This window comes from Phalacrocorax aristotelis, chromosome 4 (genome assembly GCF_949628215.1).
Source record: "Phalacrocorax aristotelis chromosome 4, bGulAri2.1, whole genome shotgun sequence".
Taxonomy (NCBI): Eukaryota; Metazoa; Chordata; class Aves; order Suliformes; family Phalacrocoracidae; genus Phalacrocorax; species Phalacrocorax aristotelis.
In genome coordinates, this window is record NC_134279.1 from 32,589,886 (window position 1) to 32,606,418 (window position 16,533).

At 37.0% G+C, this 16,533-nt stretch overlaps 1 protein-coding gene across 5 annotated transcripts in view; it reads right to left on the minus strand.

The window, feature by feature from the left end:
• Positions 1-16,533, minus strand: part of CCSER1 (coiled-coil serine rich protein 1) — a 735,398-nt gene that overhangs the window by 133,606 nt on the left and 585,259 nt on the right. The window contains exon 10 of one of the 5 annotated variants that reach the window (XM_075090841.1): positions 13,681-13,726. The exons of the other annotated variants lie outside the window; for them this stretch is intronic. Within the exon in view, the coding sequence (XP_074946942.1) occupies positions 13,681-13,726 (46 nt within the window). The remainder of the gene's footprint in view (positions 1-13,680; positions 13,727-16,533) is intronic. 5 annotated transcript variants of the gene reach the window in all.

Consider the following 16,533-nt stretch of genomic DNA (forward strand, 5'->3'; position numbering starts at 1 on the left):
ATACACGGGAACAGTCTCATTTTCTCTTCACACTTGTGAAGTTAAGCACGTACAACTGCCTGCCTGACTGAAAGGCACATCAGCCAAAAAAAACCAAACCAACCAAACCATCTTGTATGTAGAGGTTGAGAGGGGAGACTCACAGCCCTCGAGGTCAGCATCCCACCTCCCAGGTCTCTGTGTTCTGCTCCCATAGCATGCTTGAAAGGTCAAGCCAAGGGGCACCCATAGAAAAAAATAAACCTATGACCGCTATTGTTAGCATCCAGTCATTACACATATATCACTAATTCATGCCACATGAAGATGTTGACAATTTAAAATTAAAATTTGCAACACTTTCCTACTGTCCCAGTGTGGGCAATTTAAGAAGGCAAAAAGAAGAAAGGAGGTATTGCTCTTTTTTTATAAACTGCCTTTCATGTTATGGTAAAGTACAGCCATATTGTTCCCAACCTACAGTAGCTGTTGCTTTATTTCGTCTTAATTAACTCATCTTATTTTGCTAATAGAAGTAACTGTTAGATTGTTTTGTAAGGTCAAGAATGTATCACAACAATGAATACTTTGGGTACTTAAAGATGGAAAAATACTGGAATATTATTTCCATTGTAATCTGAAGAATAAATGACCAAACTTTTGTTAGGCGCTTGTTGTATAAAACGTTTTATATATAATTTCCAATTTATGAACAATCACTGCTGCTGAAAGACAAAAGTGCTTACAGTTAGGTGACAGCAGCCTAGCTTTACTATCTTTTGTATCGTACAATTAAATTTAATTCTTTGAAATTTCCCAGCCAAGAAATGTGAACAGGCCAACATAAATCTTCAGCTGAGCTTTCTCCTACTGAACCCAGTATATGCTCACACATCATTACCAAAGAAAGGGTTAGACATAATAAATTAAGCCAAAATAACTAGACTGCAGTTTTACTTACAGCCATAAACTGGTAAGCAAGAATATTATCCAGTGTGCAGGCACTACCATACATGCCGTAGTTGAGGGCTATGAACAGTGTGAGAAGACAGGAGATTTGGTTCATGCAGAGTCACCCAAAGCTCAGAGTTCCTCACCTGGCAACTCTTTTCCTTCTCAAAGCTGGCCCTGGCTGCTAGCAGAAAACAAAACAAAAAAAAGTCCTTTTTGGCCTCAAGCTGCGTGTTCCTCACAAGAAGACTCCTTTGCCCTTTCTAATGAGACTGAGTATATATTATGCTGTTTATAATTCATTCAGGTATGAGTGAGTAGGCAAAGTTGATGCTAGCAGATACGCTGCACGTGGCCAAGATAGCCAACAGTCAAATGAATTCAAACTTTAAAAGCTTTCTGCAAGCCCCAGTGAGGGGGGAAAAAAGATCTCTGAAGAAATCTGTCAAGGTTTTATCTATAAAAGAGTGGCTCACAGAGTGGAAATTCATGCACAAACTGTAAGCTCGTGAGGCTTATAAAACACGAGCTAGTGACAAGTGAAGACCAAGCTGATCCCCCAGCAGTATTGTCTCATTTCTCAACCTCCACCGATTTTGATTTCTTTTTTGAAAAGACACTATGAATAAATTAAATAGAATAATAAGGCTTTTCCCATCAGGCACTATTGGTGATGTTAAAGGAGATACAACACAGTCAGATAGAACAGATTGAATAGAAAGGACAACCCAGAAGCTGGCAGGCACACATGTTAACACTGAAACACTGGGGATTTTCTGTACGTAACCTCATGACCAGCAGAAGCTGATCTAGCCTCAACCCTCCTGGAAGGAATACCAAAAGACATGAGTTAACATTTCCGGATTGTTTCTGCATCTAGCTAGTGAACCACGTGTCTTTGTACTCCTGCCTATGCTTGTCTTCCAAACACTTCTGTTGGTGTGGATGATGGCATTTTTCTTGTTTGGAGTCATGCTTCAGTTTGCTTTAGTGCCTGATCCCTTATTTTCAATGTCTAAACCTACACATAAAAAGTATAAGAAGCCTAGGGACAATGACGATAATCTGATGACTAAAATATTAAATATTAGTGTAAGGCCAACTTTTATACATAGACTCACCATCCTAACAAATAATGGTCTCTCTTAACCCTTCTTAGGGTTTCTATTTGTAAAAACATGGAATATCACATACTTTTGTTAGAGAAGGAGAGGGAGACTCAATTACCTATACAATACAAGTCACAGAGCAACTCTACTTTCTGGTTGTCCAGTCCAAGTCTAGAGTCATTCCCAGGGTTAAGTCAAGAGAGCTGGCAGGAGAGTATGGTAGAGGAACAACAGCAACCACAGGGACCCACACAGGAAACAGAACAATTCTTTCCGCTAGGGAATTACCATTGGGTCTCTTCAGCTGTCTTATTAGTACAGAGGATAAGACTTTTCACTGTCAAAGCCTGTAATTTTAAAATAAGTAATATAATCCCAGTATATATTTATTATATATGGTAGAGCTTATTTTTACTATGTTAATTTTTACATCTATTTTCTTTGGAATTATGTTCTTTTAAAATGCCAGAGATCAGATATGTAGCCAAATGTCAACAAATATAAAGTATTTTGAAAATAAATTTCTGGAAGCAGCAAACTTTATGTAATATGCTATTTTAACAACAAAACTAAGGCAATTATTAGCCTTTTGAAGAGAAGTTATTGTTGCTTACAGAAAAGCTTAACAATGTTTTGTAGTGAGTACTGCTTTTATTGTGTTTGCTTATAACAAATGCTTGAAATAGGTTCCGGAAAACATTCAGCAGATATTTGTTTTCCAACAATAGGTGACTAACAAAGCACATAAAAACCTCTCATTCTTTTTCTATGTGTTTGAGCTTCAGCAGTATGACCAAATGACAATAATGAATTGACTTTTATAGAAAAGTAAAGCAGTAGATATTTTCCAGATGTTAGAAATGAGTGGATGAAAAGAAGGGAAAGCTTATTAGAAAAATAACTGAAAGAGGAATGGACTTGAATAAGCTGAGTTGATAAGACTCATATAAAGTATTATATATATTGCTACTTAAAATTGTATGATTACAAATATTCAATTTTTAGCAAACCATACCACATTATTTGTATTTATAGTTCCTATGGGTGAACTTGATAAATACCTATGAATAATTCAAGTATTAGCAATGTCTTGCTTCATCATATTAAAACCAAGTAATTCTAGTTAGTCGTCTATGAAGCACATGAAATCCATGGATTTTGTGGGAAAGCAACAAAATGAACAACATATGGAAAAGGAGAGGAAACAACAGAGTGGATCATTTGTCTAGCTTCTCTCTAGAAAGGTACAGACTGTGCTATGTCTGCGAGGGAGAGAACAGCAAAGGGTGCAGAGAAATGGTGAATATTTTCTATTCCTGCTTTTAACTCTTTTCAGCCATCTGAAGTAAAATGTCTATCAGTCAGCTTTTCCCATTGTTCATAAAATCCAAAAGCAATTGCAATAATTGCATATGCATATCTTGGAAGGGAAATCTGGGAAATAAATCATGCCTTCTGTACTAGGATTTGATTAAACACAGCATTTTTTAATCTATCCAATGGATTTAAATACAATACAGTAAACTCTTAATGGTTTAATAGCTATATCAGAAAAGCAACACATGGCATAATTCATTATATAGCTGTACACATCTGCAGTTATGCCAAAGCAAAACATGCTCGTATTTCTAGTCATATATGCAAAACCAGCAGTATGCCAATAAATGAAGTTTCATAGAGCATCTCCACTGTGTTTAACATACTGTAATGGGAATAGCTTGAAAACTTTCTAATATTGCCTTGTCTATTAAGCCATTCAGTAATTTAAATAACCATCTTCAGCAGTCCCAAACGTCATTAATCCTCTGAAGACAGAACTACTGACCAAAACAATGAATAACATAGTTTTCAGTTTAACTGCATGTGGGAGGAAAGCACTCTCCATTACAATGATGAATCAAAAAGCAAATAGTCTCCATAATTGTAAATGCCGAATGTCACCCAAGGTAACCAGGATACAAGTGTGTAGGCTGTAAGACCTCATCATAAAATGATATTGTAATTCCAATATAATGAAATAACAGTTTTTCCATGACTGAACATACTCTAAAATAGAAAAATATGGGTAAATATTTTCTGTAGTTTAAATTCTGCCTGAGACTGCTTTGCTTAAGTCTGTTCCAACATCAATGAGAAGACCAGTACCTGAAACAGTGAAGTCTCTGACACACAAAGGTCCTGAGAAAGAGCCTTTTAGCTGCAGGTTTTAAGTTTTCTCAGTAGATAATGTTTGTTGTTCATGTTCATTCCAATGCATCCTTTCTCTATCACAGTTATTTCACCGGAAGCTTTAATGGCTCTAACTCTTCTACCCTACTATACTCATTAATGAGCTAAAGCATCAATTTTCTGCCAGTAATGTTCCTTCCTTTTCCTGACACTTTCCATATAAAAACATCTGATAACTGTGTGATTTACAGAATATTTACAATAACTGAACAATTAAGCTACTAGTAGGAAAAGTTTTTCACAGGAGTATTTAACAGTAGCAAATCTGGAAATAGGAATTACTATTATAGCACACTAGGTGGTCACCTGGAGAAAGAGAAATTTTTTTTGTGTAGGAGAGTCCAGGATGAGCAGTAATATTAGAGTGGTCAGAAGGGGAAGTACTGAATGAGGGAGATTACTCCGCTGAGAAAGCATAAGCTAACATATGCCTATACTGACAATTCATTACAATTCCAAAATAGTTATAAAACCCCCAAAAAATCACTGTCAGATTTTAGATAATTCACTAGTAGGACATACGATTACTTTAACAGGTAATTTTTTCAGAATAAATGAATCACTGAGTTTACACCTGATGGAGATCTGTCAAAGATTCTATTTCACTACTCAAAATAGTGTTAGGTGAATAAGAGACTCTTCAGTTTGATGCCTGAATGAAAAAGCTCTGATCAATCAGAAATATTTTGTTAGGCCTAAAATGAAATATTGCTTTTATTCAAGAACTATTTACCACATTAACCTTATATTTAGGTTAAAATAAAAGAAAAAAAGAATCACCACTTTGAAAAGTCATTCTCATTTGAAAAACTTGAAACCAATCATTAACTTTTTAAAAAATTACTGGTTTTAGCAGCTAAAGTTTCTTAGATTAACTCCACATGAACTTGCAAACAGACTCTAAACTCTAAAGAAAGCTGCAGCTTCAGAGGACTGCATTTTTTCCCTTCCTTCCATCCCCACTGGTGCTCCCCAAATTAAGGACTTGGAGAAGCATTGGCTGGAAGGAGCCACTGGAGGTCATCCTGCCGTACCTCTGGCTTGGGACTACCACCAACTCCAGGTGAGCTCAGTCACACCTCTGCCCGGCCAAGCCTTGAAAACCTTTGAGGATGAAGATTTTACAACCAGAGTGACCTGTTCCAGAGTTGCACTACCCTCCCCGAGAAAAGTTCTTCCTAATGCTCATTTTGTACCTGTCAAGCTGTAATTTATGGCCTGTGCCCCGTACCATATCATCTGGCATTATCAATAAGATTAACTCTTACCCAGCTAGGAAGCTGCCACAAACTCTTAAGGAACTATAGTAAGAAGCAACCTTTTTGAAAATAATAAGCTCTAGCATTAGAGATACAGAATTGACAATTCCGCAAGTCACGTAAAAGTGTCTTGAATTTCTGTAGAAAATACAGATCTCAGTCTTTAGGAAAACAGGTACTGATAAGTTCAATTACGTATATTTTTCTGAGATATTAGTGCAAGAAAGGTGTTACAGGGCTTTTTCTTTGTTGTAGTGACCATACACATAATCACCTGTTCTGGTTTTGGATGTAGTTAATTTTCTTCATAATAGCTAGTATGGGGCTATGTTTTGGATGTGTGCTAAAAACTGTGTTGATAATGTGAAGATGTTTCAGTCGTTGCTAAGCAGTCGTTACACTGGTCAAGGACTTTTTCAGCTCCCCATGCCCTGCCAGGTGTACAAGAAGCTGGGAGGGGACACAGCCGGGACGGCTGACCCCAACTGACCAAAGGGATGTTCTATACCATATGACATCATGCTCAGTATATAAAGCTGGGGGAAGAAGGAGGAAGGAGGAAGGGGAGATGTTCGGAGTTATGGCGTTTGTCCTGCCACAAGTAACCGTTACGCGTGATGGAGCCCTGCTTTCCTAGATATGGCTGAACACCTGCCTGCCCATGGGAAGTAGTGAATTAATTCCTTGCTTTGCTTTGCTTCTGCGTGCAGCTTTTGCTTTACCTGTTAAACTGTCTTTAACTCAAGCCACAAGTTTTCTCAATTTTACTCTTCCGATTCCCTCCCCTGTCCCACTGGAGGGGAGTGAGCGAAAGGCTGCGTAGTGCGCTTAGTTGCCAGCTGGGGTTAAACCACAAATTACTAACGGAAATACAAAAAAAAAAATATACAGGGTGTAAAAAATAATGTCTGTTGGAGGCTGCCATTTCTGCTCATTTTCACGGGGAAGGATTTAATAGAGAAATTGTTTTAAAACACTTTTATAATAATGAATTGTACTGTACAGATGCTTTGAAATACTTGAGAGAACTTCCGAAAACATACAATTACAGCTACTTGAGGTAGTTCAAGAAGCCCAGAGTAGAACGTTTTCTTTTTACAACTGTCTCGTGCTTTAAAATTGATTTAGCAAGAGCCCATCTAATTTCAATGGATTCCCTTGGTTTTCATCTTTTAACTTTCAAAAGAAGTGTAAAAGAATGTTCTCATTTTTACACACAATAATGGCAGTGAAAGCAGAAACAACAAACAGAACAAGCAATTCCTTAGCTCATGGCTTCTGTAGTTTCCTTTCCCTTGATTAAGGTGTAATCAAGTCCATGAATGCAAAGCAGGACAGGAAGAACTGATTATGTCTGGATTTGGTGAATCTCACCCTGATAGACTATTTATTTCAATGATGAAAGACTACGTTTCTCAAGGGCTATTTTATTTAAACAGGAAACAGTATCCGATTTTCAATAAAATTATGAACATGTTGTTTTTTTCCTGTGCTCAAGGATAAGATAGCCAAGACAGCAACAACAAATTTGTTTTACTTCTTCGCCCATATTCAGGTGTAGTATGCAAACCAAGCTTGAAAATTTTTATTGTACCACTGTACATACCAGTTTAATAAATACTATTCTCCCTCATAAAGCACAAACTGATGAAAACAAAAATTCATTTTTCTAAACTCCCCAATGCTTCTAGGTACAGAAACACATCCCTCAGTGTAATACCCCTCTGGGGGAGTTCTGTACTAGCACAATCTAAATACAATAAAAATTCTTTTTTTAAGAAGAAACCCTTCTTTTCAATCACAGAATTAAGAAACAAAGGCAAATAAAACCAACATGATAAGCTATAACATAAAAACTTTTTATTTCTGTTCTATGTCTAAGCTCCATGGTTTTTTGAGTGGGTTCCAAATCTGCTTAAATGAATTCTCCAGTCCCCAATGTTTTAAAATAATCACTTTTTAAAAACTTTCACTGTGCTAATGTTTGTTTCCATAGAAACAGGACTGAAAGCAGGAGCTGCTGTTAAAAGAATTAGAATTCTCTCCCACAAATGAAAGACTTAAAAATAATAATATATTAATAAAACTATTGTCAGAATATATATTTTCTCATTTTGCAAAAACAGAGCATGATCTTACATCCACTGGAGTTAATAGGACTATAACTTGTGATTACAGTAGAATGAGCCTAATCGCTAAGAACATATTAATGAGTTAAAAAATGTGATCAAAAGACTATTCAGTTAAATGGATAATCTTTAAATGGATTTTTAAATTAAATTTACCAGGTGACTGTCAGGTGAGGCCATTTTCAGAAATATTACAATGAAGAATTACGAGCCAAAAATGTAAAACAACAGACACTAAGGATTATCACTATTTACATAATTTATTTATATTACTGTTCCTTAATTTTTTTTTGAGAGTGAATTACTTCATTAGAGTTCCTGACTGGAAGTCTTTTACAGTTAGTCAGATACATTTCTGAACTCCAGCCAGACAGTAATTGAATCTATGGACATCACGCTGGCATAAACCTATTTTACAGTGTTTTGTGTTTTTCCCCTTCACAAAAGCCATTCTAAAGTGCACCTATCTGCATACCTTAGAAACATTTAAACACCTACTGTAAGTAATAACTTAAGAAATCATAATTTACCTCTTCCAAAGCCATAACTTCAGTTAATATCTTGAAGAGAATCTATCCAGGATTGGCTTGCAGTGAGGTTCCTGAACGCACAAAAATCTTACCAGTGCAGAGTCCTACTGAGTTAAGACACTGCGTTATTTGGATTCGTTGCTGCACAAGTACAGTTTTTAAGTCTGAAATGATACACAAAGGCAACTTTTCCTCCTTTGCATCAACCCCGACCACTTCACTCTCTGGATAAGCTTCTGTTATACTGCATATATATACTACTATGCAGAAGAGCAACGAAGCTTGTGAAGGGTCTAGAGCACAAATCACCTGAGGAGTGGTGGAGGGAACCAGGGCTGTTTCGCCTGCAGAAAAGGAGTCTGAGGGGAGACCTTCTTGCTCTCTACAACTACCTGAAAGGAAGTTGTAGCAAGGCAGGGGTCAGTCTCTTCTCCCAAGAAACAAGCAATAGGACAAGAGGAAACAGCCTCAAGCTGTACCAGGGGAGGTTCAGATTGGATATCTGGAAAAACTTTTTCACCAAAAGGGTTGTCAGGCACTGGACCAGAGAAGTGGTTGAGTCACTATCCCTGGAGGTATTTAAAAGCTACATAGACGTGGCACCTAGGGATATGGCTTAGTGGTGGACTTGGCAGTACTGGGTTAACGGCTGGACTTGATGATCTTAAAGGCCTTTTCCAACTTGAATGAATCTAAGATTAAGGCAGACACAGCCTTTGATAGCTCATGTTTGCATGAAGCTTTGGGATTTCTCATCTGCACAGCTTAAAGAGGCCCAATGAATCAGTATTTGTCACAGTGACAGCAGCACCCAGGGTGTGACACACACAAAATATTTTCATCTTCAAAGGTTAATTCTTGACTTTTTCATCACCTAATTGGTTACACTGCTGTTCTCAATAATTTCCCATGCCTAGTCAAATCCCTCCTGTTCTCCTGAAGCCCTCAGCCTAGTCAGGTTGACTAACCTGAATATTGTTGTCAGCATAAATTTTATTATGCAAATACCTTTGCTGGCATTCTGAAAGATGACATAGGTTTCTGTATCCTTTCAAGCTGAAACCCATCAAACAACGGATACCAGTCTTACTACAGACTCTAAGATCCACCACTGAAATTGGTGAACCTGTGTGAGATTAAGACATTTAGCATTTTCATAGTCAGATATTCAGTCTGGAGAATTCAATGTATCTGCTGGCCTATGGTTGGAGGGAGAGGTTTGCACTCTTCTGTGAGGGTAAAACTTATAAAGCTCAAAATACACTGATTTACTTTCCTATGCTCACAACTTTTATCATATATAGGAGAGAATTCTGACAGATGAACCTTTGCAGAAAATATTGTTGGACTTTACAAACATGCAGGTATTTTAATAAGCTTTTTTTTTAAAACATTATATCAACCAAACTACTACCTACATCTCTTGAGTCCACATATTTTAATCCACTCTACAAGAAGACGACTTCCAGTACTTTTTTCAAGAGAATCTATTTTTACTAGCAGGTTAGCCTGCTCATTTCTAAATTCCTTTAAAATTCTGAAAAAAGAGACATTTAAAATCTTTTAATTTGAAACTTACACATTTACTATTACCATCTCAGGTTTTTGTCCATATTAGAAAAACACTCCCATGAAAAAAGTTTCTTCCTCCAAAATGCACCATGATTCAGGAAAACAGTTAACTTCTTAACACTGTTATCTACCTTCCTTGTTTTCTCCCTCTGGCTGACCAAAGAAGCCATCAATTCCTTTGAAATATCTTGACAGTGGGCAAGTACTTCTTTAAGATTGTTTTATCATTGGAACTGTCTACACTAGGACTTTAACTCTAATTTTCTAATTTTTAAATCCAATTTTCTGATTTTCATTCTAGATATTTTGTGCTGTAATTTATGCTTTTTTAAAAAAACTCTACAGCTGAATTTAAACTCTGAAGTATTTATGTTTGCCCCAAGTAATCAAACTTTGCTTGTGAGATTATGACATTAAAGTGCCATTTGTCAACAAACCAAGGATTTCACTTCCTTTAATTTTGGTGGTAGGCTGGTTTATTTTTATCACTGAATTCTTCATTGATTGAAATCCTCTGCCTAAAGGTTAGTTTAACTCTCTTAGATTTTGGCACTTTTCTTATCATTAGATGGTATGAAATTCTTTGGATATAATATGGCTATTTCAAGTGTGATCCAATTTGTTCTGTCTGTAAAGTTGACTGTCAGGTACCACATAACTGTATTGATTTTTGTTGAGACTCTACTGTGTTTCAGGAGCATCTGTTATAGCAAGGCTCTTTCTATGATATTTCTTCTCATTGATTTCTGCTTCTAAGTAGAGCTAATCAAAACTGGCAAGCATTTTTCATTCCCCAAATTACATGTAAATGATAATATGTTTTCTTAAAAAGTACTGCCCACTGTCCCCCTCAACTGGCAACTACTTACAGTTTGAGGACATTTCAGGTTAAAAAAGGAAATGTTTACAATAAAATCTTGATAAAAAGTACCAAAAAAAAAAAATTAAAGCTTTGTCATCTGGTGCAAGGCCTACTAGCTTAATCCAATGTTTTTGCTTTTAGGTCGGCAGTACTACAGTGGACTTCAGACAACATCTATATTCACTTTGGACTCCCCATTCAGTCTTTCCTCTGTCTTTGCAACTTGTTTTGTTGCTAATTACAGATGATCACATATTTATGGTCAATATGGACTGAGTGTTCCTTTATTTCCCCTTCTGTTCGTGTCTTCATTGTAAAACAAAAATGAAGTCACAGCCTATTCATTTTGAAAGACAAGTTTTTATCTTGTGGAAAGGAGTCTTAACACCCATATTGGAATTTTTGAGTTATCCTTGTACTCAGTGTCTCATAGTTTATAGCCAGTGTTAAAATGCCCCATCAGTAGAAACTTCTTATTTCAAAATGTTATATGAACAGTGTCTCAGTTTCAACAACTCAGTACTTCACCACATTTCACCAGCAGCTTCTCTGCACCCTGGGCTACAAGAGAAAACACAGCACTGGCACAGATGCCACTCAATGTCTATGACATCTTTGGATGCCCATGACATCTTTGGATGCCCAGAGGTTCATGACTTCCCAGTGACTCGCGACACCACCAGCGAGCCTACCGTGCTTACTCTGGAGGTAAAGCATCCACAAGACCAAATAGTCTAAAACATCTCACGTGAACTCAGATCAAATTAATCTTGACTCTTCTGCTACAGTGGAGTTATGGCAAGATCACTGGTAACATCAACTGGAAGAAAACACAGCCTACCTTTGAGTTTTTACGGAATAGGACACAGCATTTGTTCAGTAGCATTCCTGCTTTGGATTCCCAGACATCCTCATTTCCCATTTTTGTGCATGAACAATAACAACATTCAATGCTTTGCAAGGACAAGAAAAGTTACCACCAAAGACTAGAAAATAAGCTTAGGAAGTTCAAGCTCTAATTTTACTTTCCTGTTAGAAGGACTTTACCACAGCGTATTCATAGTTCCATATAATCTTCCCTCTCAGTGCACATAAAAGCAGAAAATCGTTGGCTGAAATATTTTTTCCTCCTTTTTTCCCCCTGCTGTTGCAGATTCCCTTATTTATGTGCATCTTTTGCTTTTATTTGCTTCACAGTTATGCCACTAGCATATTCTATATTCACAGTTTTAAATCTAATTCTCCCATCTCAGCATTTTAGTGATGTTAGGTTTACCATTATTTCATCAGCAAATCATACAGATTCCAACTGCTTCCTCCAGCCTATTCATCCACATCCTCTAATTCACAGTTCTGCATGTTCATCTAGGTACACAAACTTTATGTGGCCCTTCCCACACCTTCCCTTATGTTCAAATCCCAGACACTTCATTACATGACACTTCATCATTCATCTCAAACAAGGACTCCATACAAGGAAGCAAGCTTTCAAGCATGGTACCACGCACACTTCTGATTATTTATAACTAAGCATGTTAAAGCACATTATCATGTCAGTGTACTTCCAAAGTCTTCACTGATTTTGTTAATCATGTAGACCAGTGGCAGGATTAACTTAAATGAAAGTAAGCTAGACAGCAATTTGAATTCTCATTTTAGCAGACTGCTAAGTGTCATACATATGGAATAAAAACAATAATTTCAGTATTGTTTTTCTGAAGGATTCAATGAAAATATTAATTCGTTCCACCATACCTTAAAAAATGGTAATAGGAGCACAATTATATTTCATGAACAGTGTTTCATCTTGATATTTTTTTCTTTCCTTAGATATACCCGGTAGAATAGGAACATCTTAGATAATTGCACAAAAGAAAGTACAATCATGTACAGATAATATTTTTTGTTACTTTTGCAAGACCCACACTCATAGACAAATGCTGTATGTTTTCCTATGAATACACAAGAGCAGCATCAGTGAATTGATGGAAGCAACACGTTTCAAGACTGCCAATAAAGAAGCATCATTCAAACTGCACTGTATTTTATGAATAAGCCTGTAATGTTATATTATGATGAATCCATCTGACATTCAGCGGTGTGATGCAGTGCATAGTAATTACAATAATGCAGTGCATGGCTGTAGCTTATTATATGCATATGGAAGACACCAATGTCTTTAGGATGGACATTTAACTCAAGGTAGGAGGAGAGAGATAGAAATAGACTCAAGGAATATAAGAAAGTCCTCATCTCAAAGTCTGATGGTATTCTGAGATTCTATGTATTCAATATACACACTCACACGCGCACACTGTTAAAGCAGCAGAGGGATCATATTGAATTAGAATGGAAGTCGCTCTTTTTTAAGAAAGGTATAGCATATTATGTTTGTGATTTCTTGACTTTTGAATGGACAACAGGGTATTTTTTTTAAATTTAAAAGAAATGTTATCTATTGTCAATATTTCCAATGGATTTAAGGAAAAAAAATAATTAGATCTATCTATAAAAGTTCCCTTTCCTCCCCAGCTCAGGGAATGGACTTGTTCTTCAAATCGATTAGAAGGAAAGTCTTGTAAGAAATACAGCTCGTCTCAATTACATCTGCCTTACACCATATTGTTTGATTTTCCATGTCTTAATTTTTTGAGATTCAGATTCTTTTTTTGTTTGCACAATGGAGAGATTAATTTGAAAAATAGGAAAGAGAGATTCTTTCATTTTAACAATGCTACTCATTAATATGTTGAACACATGTTCTAAGTATATTATTCTTATTCCCCTCCAGACTTTGAGTCACTATGGTATTTTCTTCCCTTCTTGCAACTCTATAATGTACAGCGCAGCTCCAATTTATGATGTGTTGAACAAAGCACAACAAAGAGATTAAGAAGGGGTCAATAGAAGCTGTTAGCTACAAACACGTTACAGGCAATATACAACACCAGCGGTTGAATATTGACCTCCGGGCATTAACTCTATATATTGGCATGCCATGCTACAGCACATGAACACATAGTCATCTTTACAACACAGAGCGGAATTTAAGAGACTCACATAATTGCCTGCGAGAAGGTACAGGAGCACTTCCAAATGCTGTGCCCTGTAAATAAAACACATTTTTTTTTTTGGAGCAAAGGATGTCAGATTAACAGCAGCAGCAAATGAAAAAAATGACAAGACATGAAGAAAATGAAGGCAGTGAAACGAAATAGAGACTCTCTAGATAGAGGAGCTTGTTGTTACTGAAGAACTGCAGTTCCTATTTTCAGATAAACATAAATTATAATGGAGAATGTTCTATGAGTAATCCACCCATCAGCAGACACAATGAACCAAAAAAAGAGAAAAAAGAGAGAGAGAAGAAAGAAGAAAAAAAAAGTATCAGCTTAAGACAGACATGCTCACATCTGTCAAATATTAAATTTGATGGAAAGAACAATGTACGGAGTGTATATTAAAATTAATTCCTTTACAAAAGTAAGACGGCTCAATTACACCAATGTCTTAGCTGATACTGACACTGTTTGAAGGTAAAGTACATTTCAAACAGGTAGGAAGGAGAGTGAGCACAATCAGTTTGTTTCCTGCCACCTCCTCCTCATCTTCTCTCCAAAATTCTTTAACAAGTCCTCACTGGGTCAGTTTGATGACAGCTAACAGGAAGCAGCTTTATTAAATCCCTGATGAATATACGCGGCATGCTTTTTCAGTAGATAGCATACTTCATTTTTGGTGTATTATGCCAGCAATCACTACACATCTCTGAAAGACCAACTGTGTGTGTAAAGAAAATATGAATCAAATGCCAAGCAAGTCATACCAGTTGGGATCTGTAGGCAAGCTTTTTCCAATGTGATCTCTTACCCCCACTCTGTCTTCTGCCTGGCCCACCCACCCCCAACCCCCCACCCCCAAAAAAAGAAAACAAAACAACAACCCCCCTCCCCCCAAAAAAACCCCAACCAAACAAACCAAAACCAAAACTAAACCAAGCCCAGAAAAACAAACAGAAAGAGATTAAGAGGATGACTAACTAGGTAAGGGGAAACTCTAGTGTATAAAATTTGAAGAGCAGTGTTAAAACAGTGTTGTTTCATTCTGAATCTAGATCACGAATTAGAGCTTTCCTTCAAGTTTGTATCCAAGGCTGCATCCACCTTCCCAATATAAAAGGGCACACTGATCACTTGGACTGGGTAGTCAAGGATGACTAATTCCAGTAATATTTAGATTGCACTTATTGCCTTAAAAAAAAAAAAAACCCAAACCAAAAACAAACACCTGAAACTTATGAGACTTGAGTGGAGCTTGACTTCCTTTGAAGTCATTTTGAATTCCACCATCTTTTTGAATTCAAGGCTGGGAACTGATTTACTAGGCATTTAGGTAGTGCTAGGCATTTGTTGTTTGAGATAATTTTCTCTTTCAGGTGTGAAAAAAAATGCTGTTTTTCTTCACATTGGAAGAGTGAAGCATATATATGAATATCTAGAAAGTCCCACAGATAAACCATTTTTACACCACTGCTCCCATACCGCTTTATTTAAGGAAAACCAGAATAATTAGGCTTATTCATCACTTCAGATGCCATGGCTGTGCCGCTGAGACCACAGCTTGCTATGCTGTGGCGACACAAAGCGCTGGGTAGCTCTGCAGAAGCCATTTGTCTCACTATGCCCCAGGCTTGTCACTCTGAGACTAACTCCTTTCTGCAACTGAAGTAAGAGGTTACAGCCACTGCAACAAGTAGCCAAGGCAGAAAGCTGGGGTTAACTTGTGTTGGGGCAGCAAAAACACACTAGCTGCCTCTCTTGTTCCCACGGTTGCCTATGCCGCCAGGAAAAGGCAGTAACCTCTCCTATTTACCAGCAAAACGGTGCAAGCAGGCAGAGTGCTCAAAGCCCTTTCTTCCAAGGCAAGCGGTGCCCTGCAGGTGCACTATTCCCCAACCCCATAGTTATTTGTGCACTGCCAAAGTCCACCTTTATCTGCAGCTAACTTCTCAAACTAACCAAAGGACAAGTTGGTCTGGGTACCAAACCTAATCATACATTTGGCACTTAAGTAAGGTCTTCAGTAACTACTAAGGCTTTACCAATTATTTCCAGTGCTTCCTTAAGTCTTTTGCAAACAAAATACAGTTATTTGAAATACTAAGAGTACCTGTGTTCATCTAAGGCAAAGCTAGAGTTATTGAAGAACAGATATTACACAGGGGCAGTACCATAGTCTCCCCATTCTGCCAACTATATGTTACTCTGCTTTGCTTAAAGGCAGCTTTCTAGTAAAGCCGAGGTATGCAGTGGTACCTTATATTAAGGTACCTCCTAAAAGTAAGTTTTCAATTCATCATTTAAAGACACTGAAATGGTTTGTGAAACCATATATAAAACCAGAAAGCACAAAGTAAATTGGTCTGACAATGGTTACCTCACTGCTTGCTTATTCAGCCAAAAGTACTTTTTTCTACGCTTTGAATGTGTAGCATCTACATTTTCCCCCTCATAAATCAAAGAATGTTCAAACAGCCTCAACTTACACAAATCCATTCAACCAATCGGGAATTTAGTTACTTATTGTTAGCTACTGTTATCACTACTGACACCAATTAAGTAATGTATTTCTAATGACATAATACTCCTTTGAAAAGCAAGATGCCAATGAATTTGACTGCATTACTTTTTCATGTTTCTGTTTTCCAGAGGGAAAAGGATATGCATCTTTATCTTTTAACCAGGTCTTCCCTTCCTTTTTTCCCCCTCATATTCCAGAAATAAGTGTTATCCTTCAGTATCATCTGGCACAATAAGGAAATTTTTTCAAAACTAAGCCAAGTTTCAGACATTGTCTGTGGAAAATCCAGGCTCTGCTGGAACTCTCAGTAGTTCCACAGTTTTAATCACATAT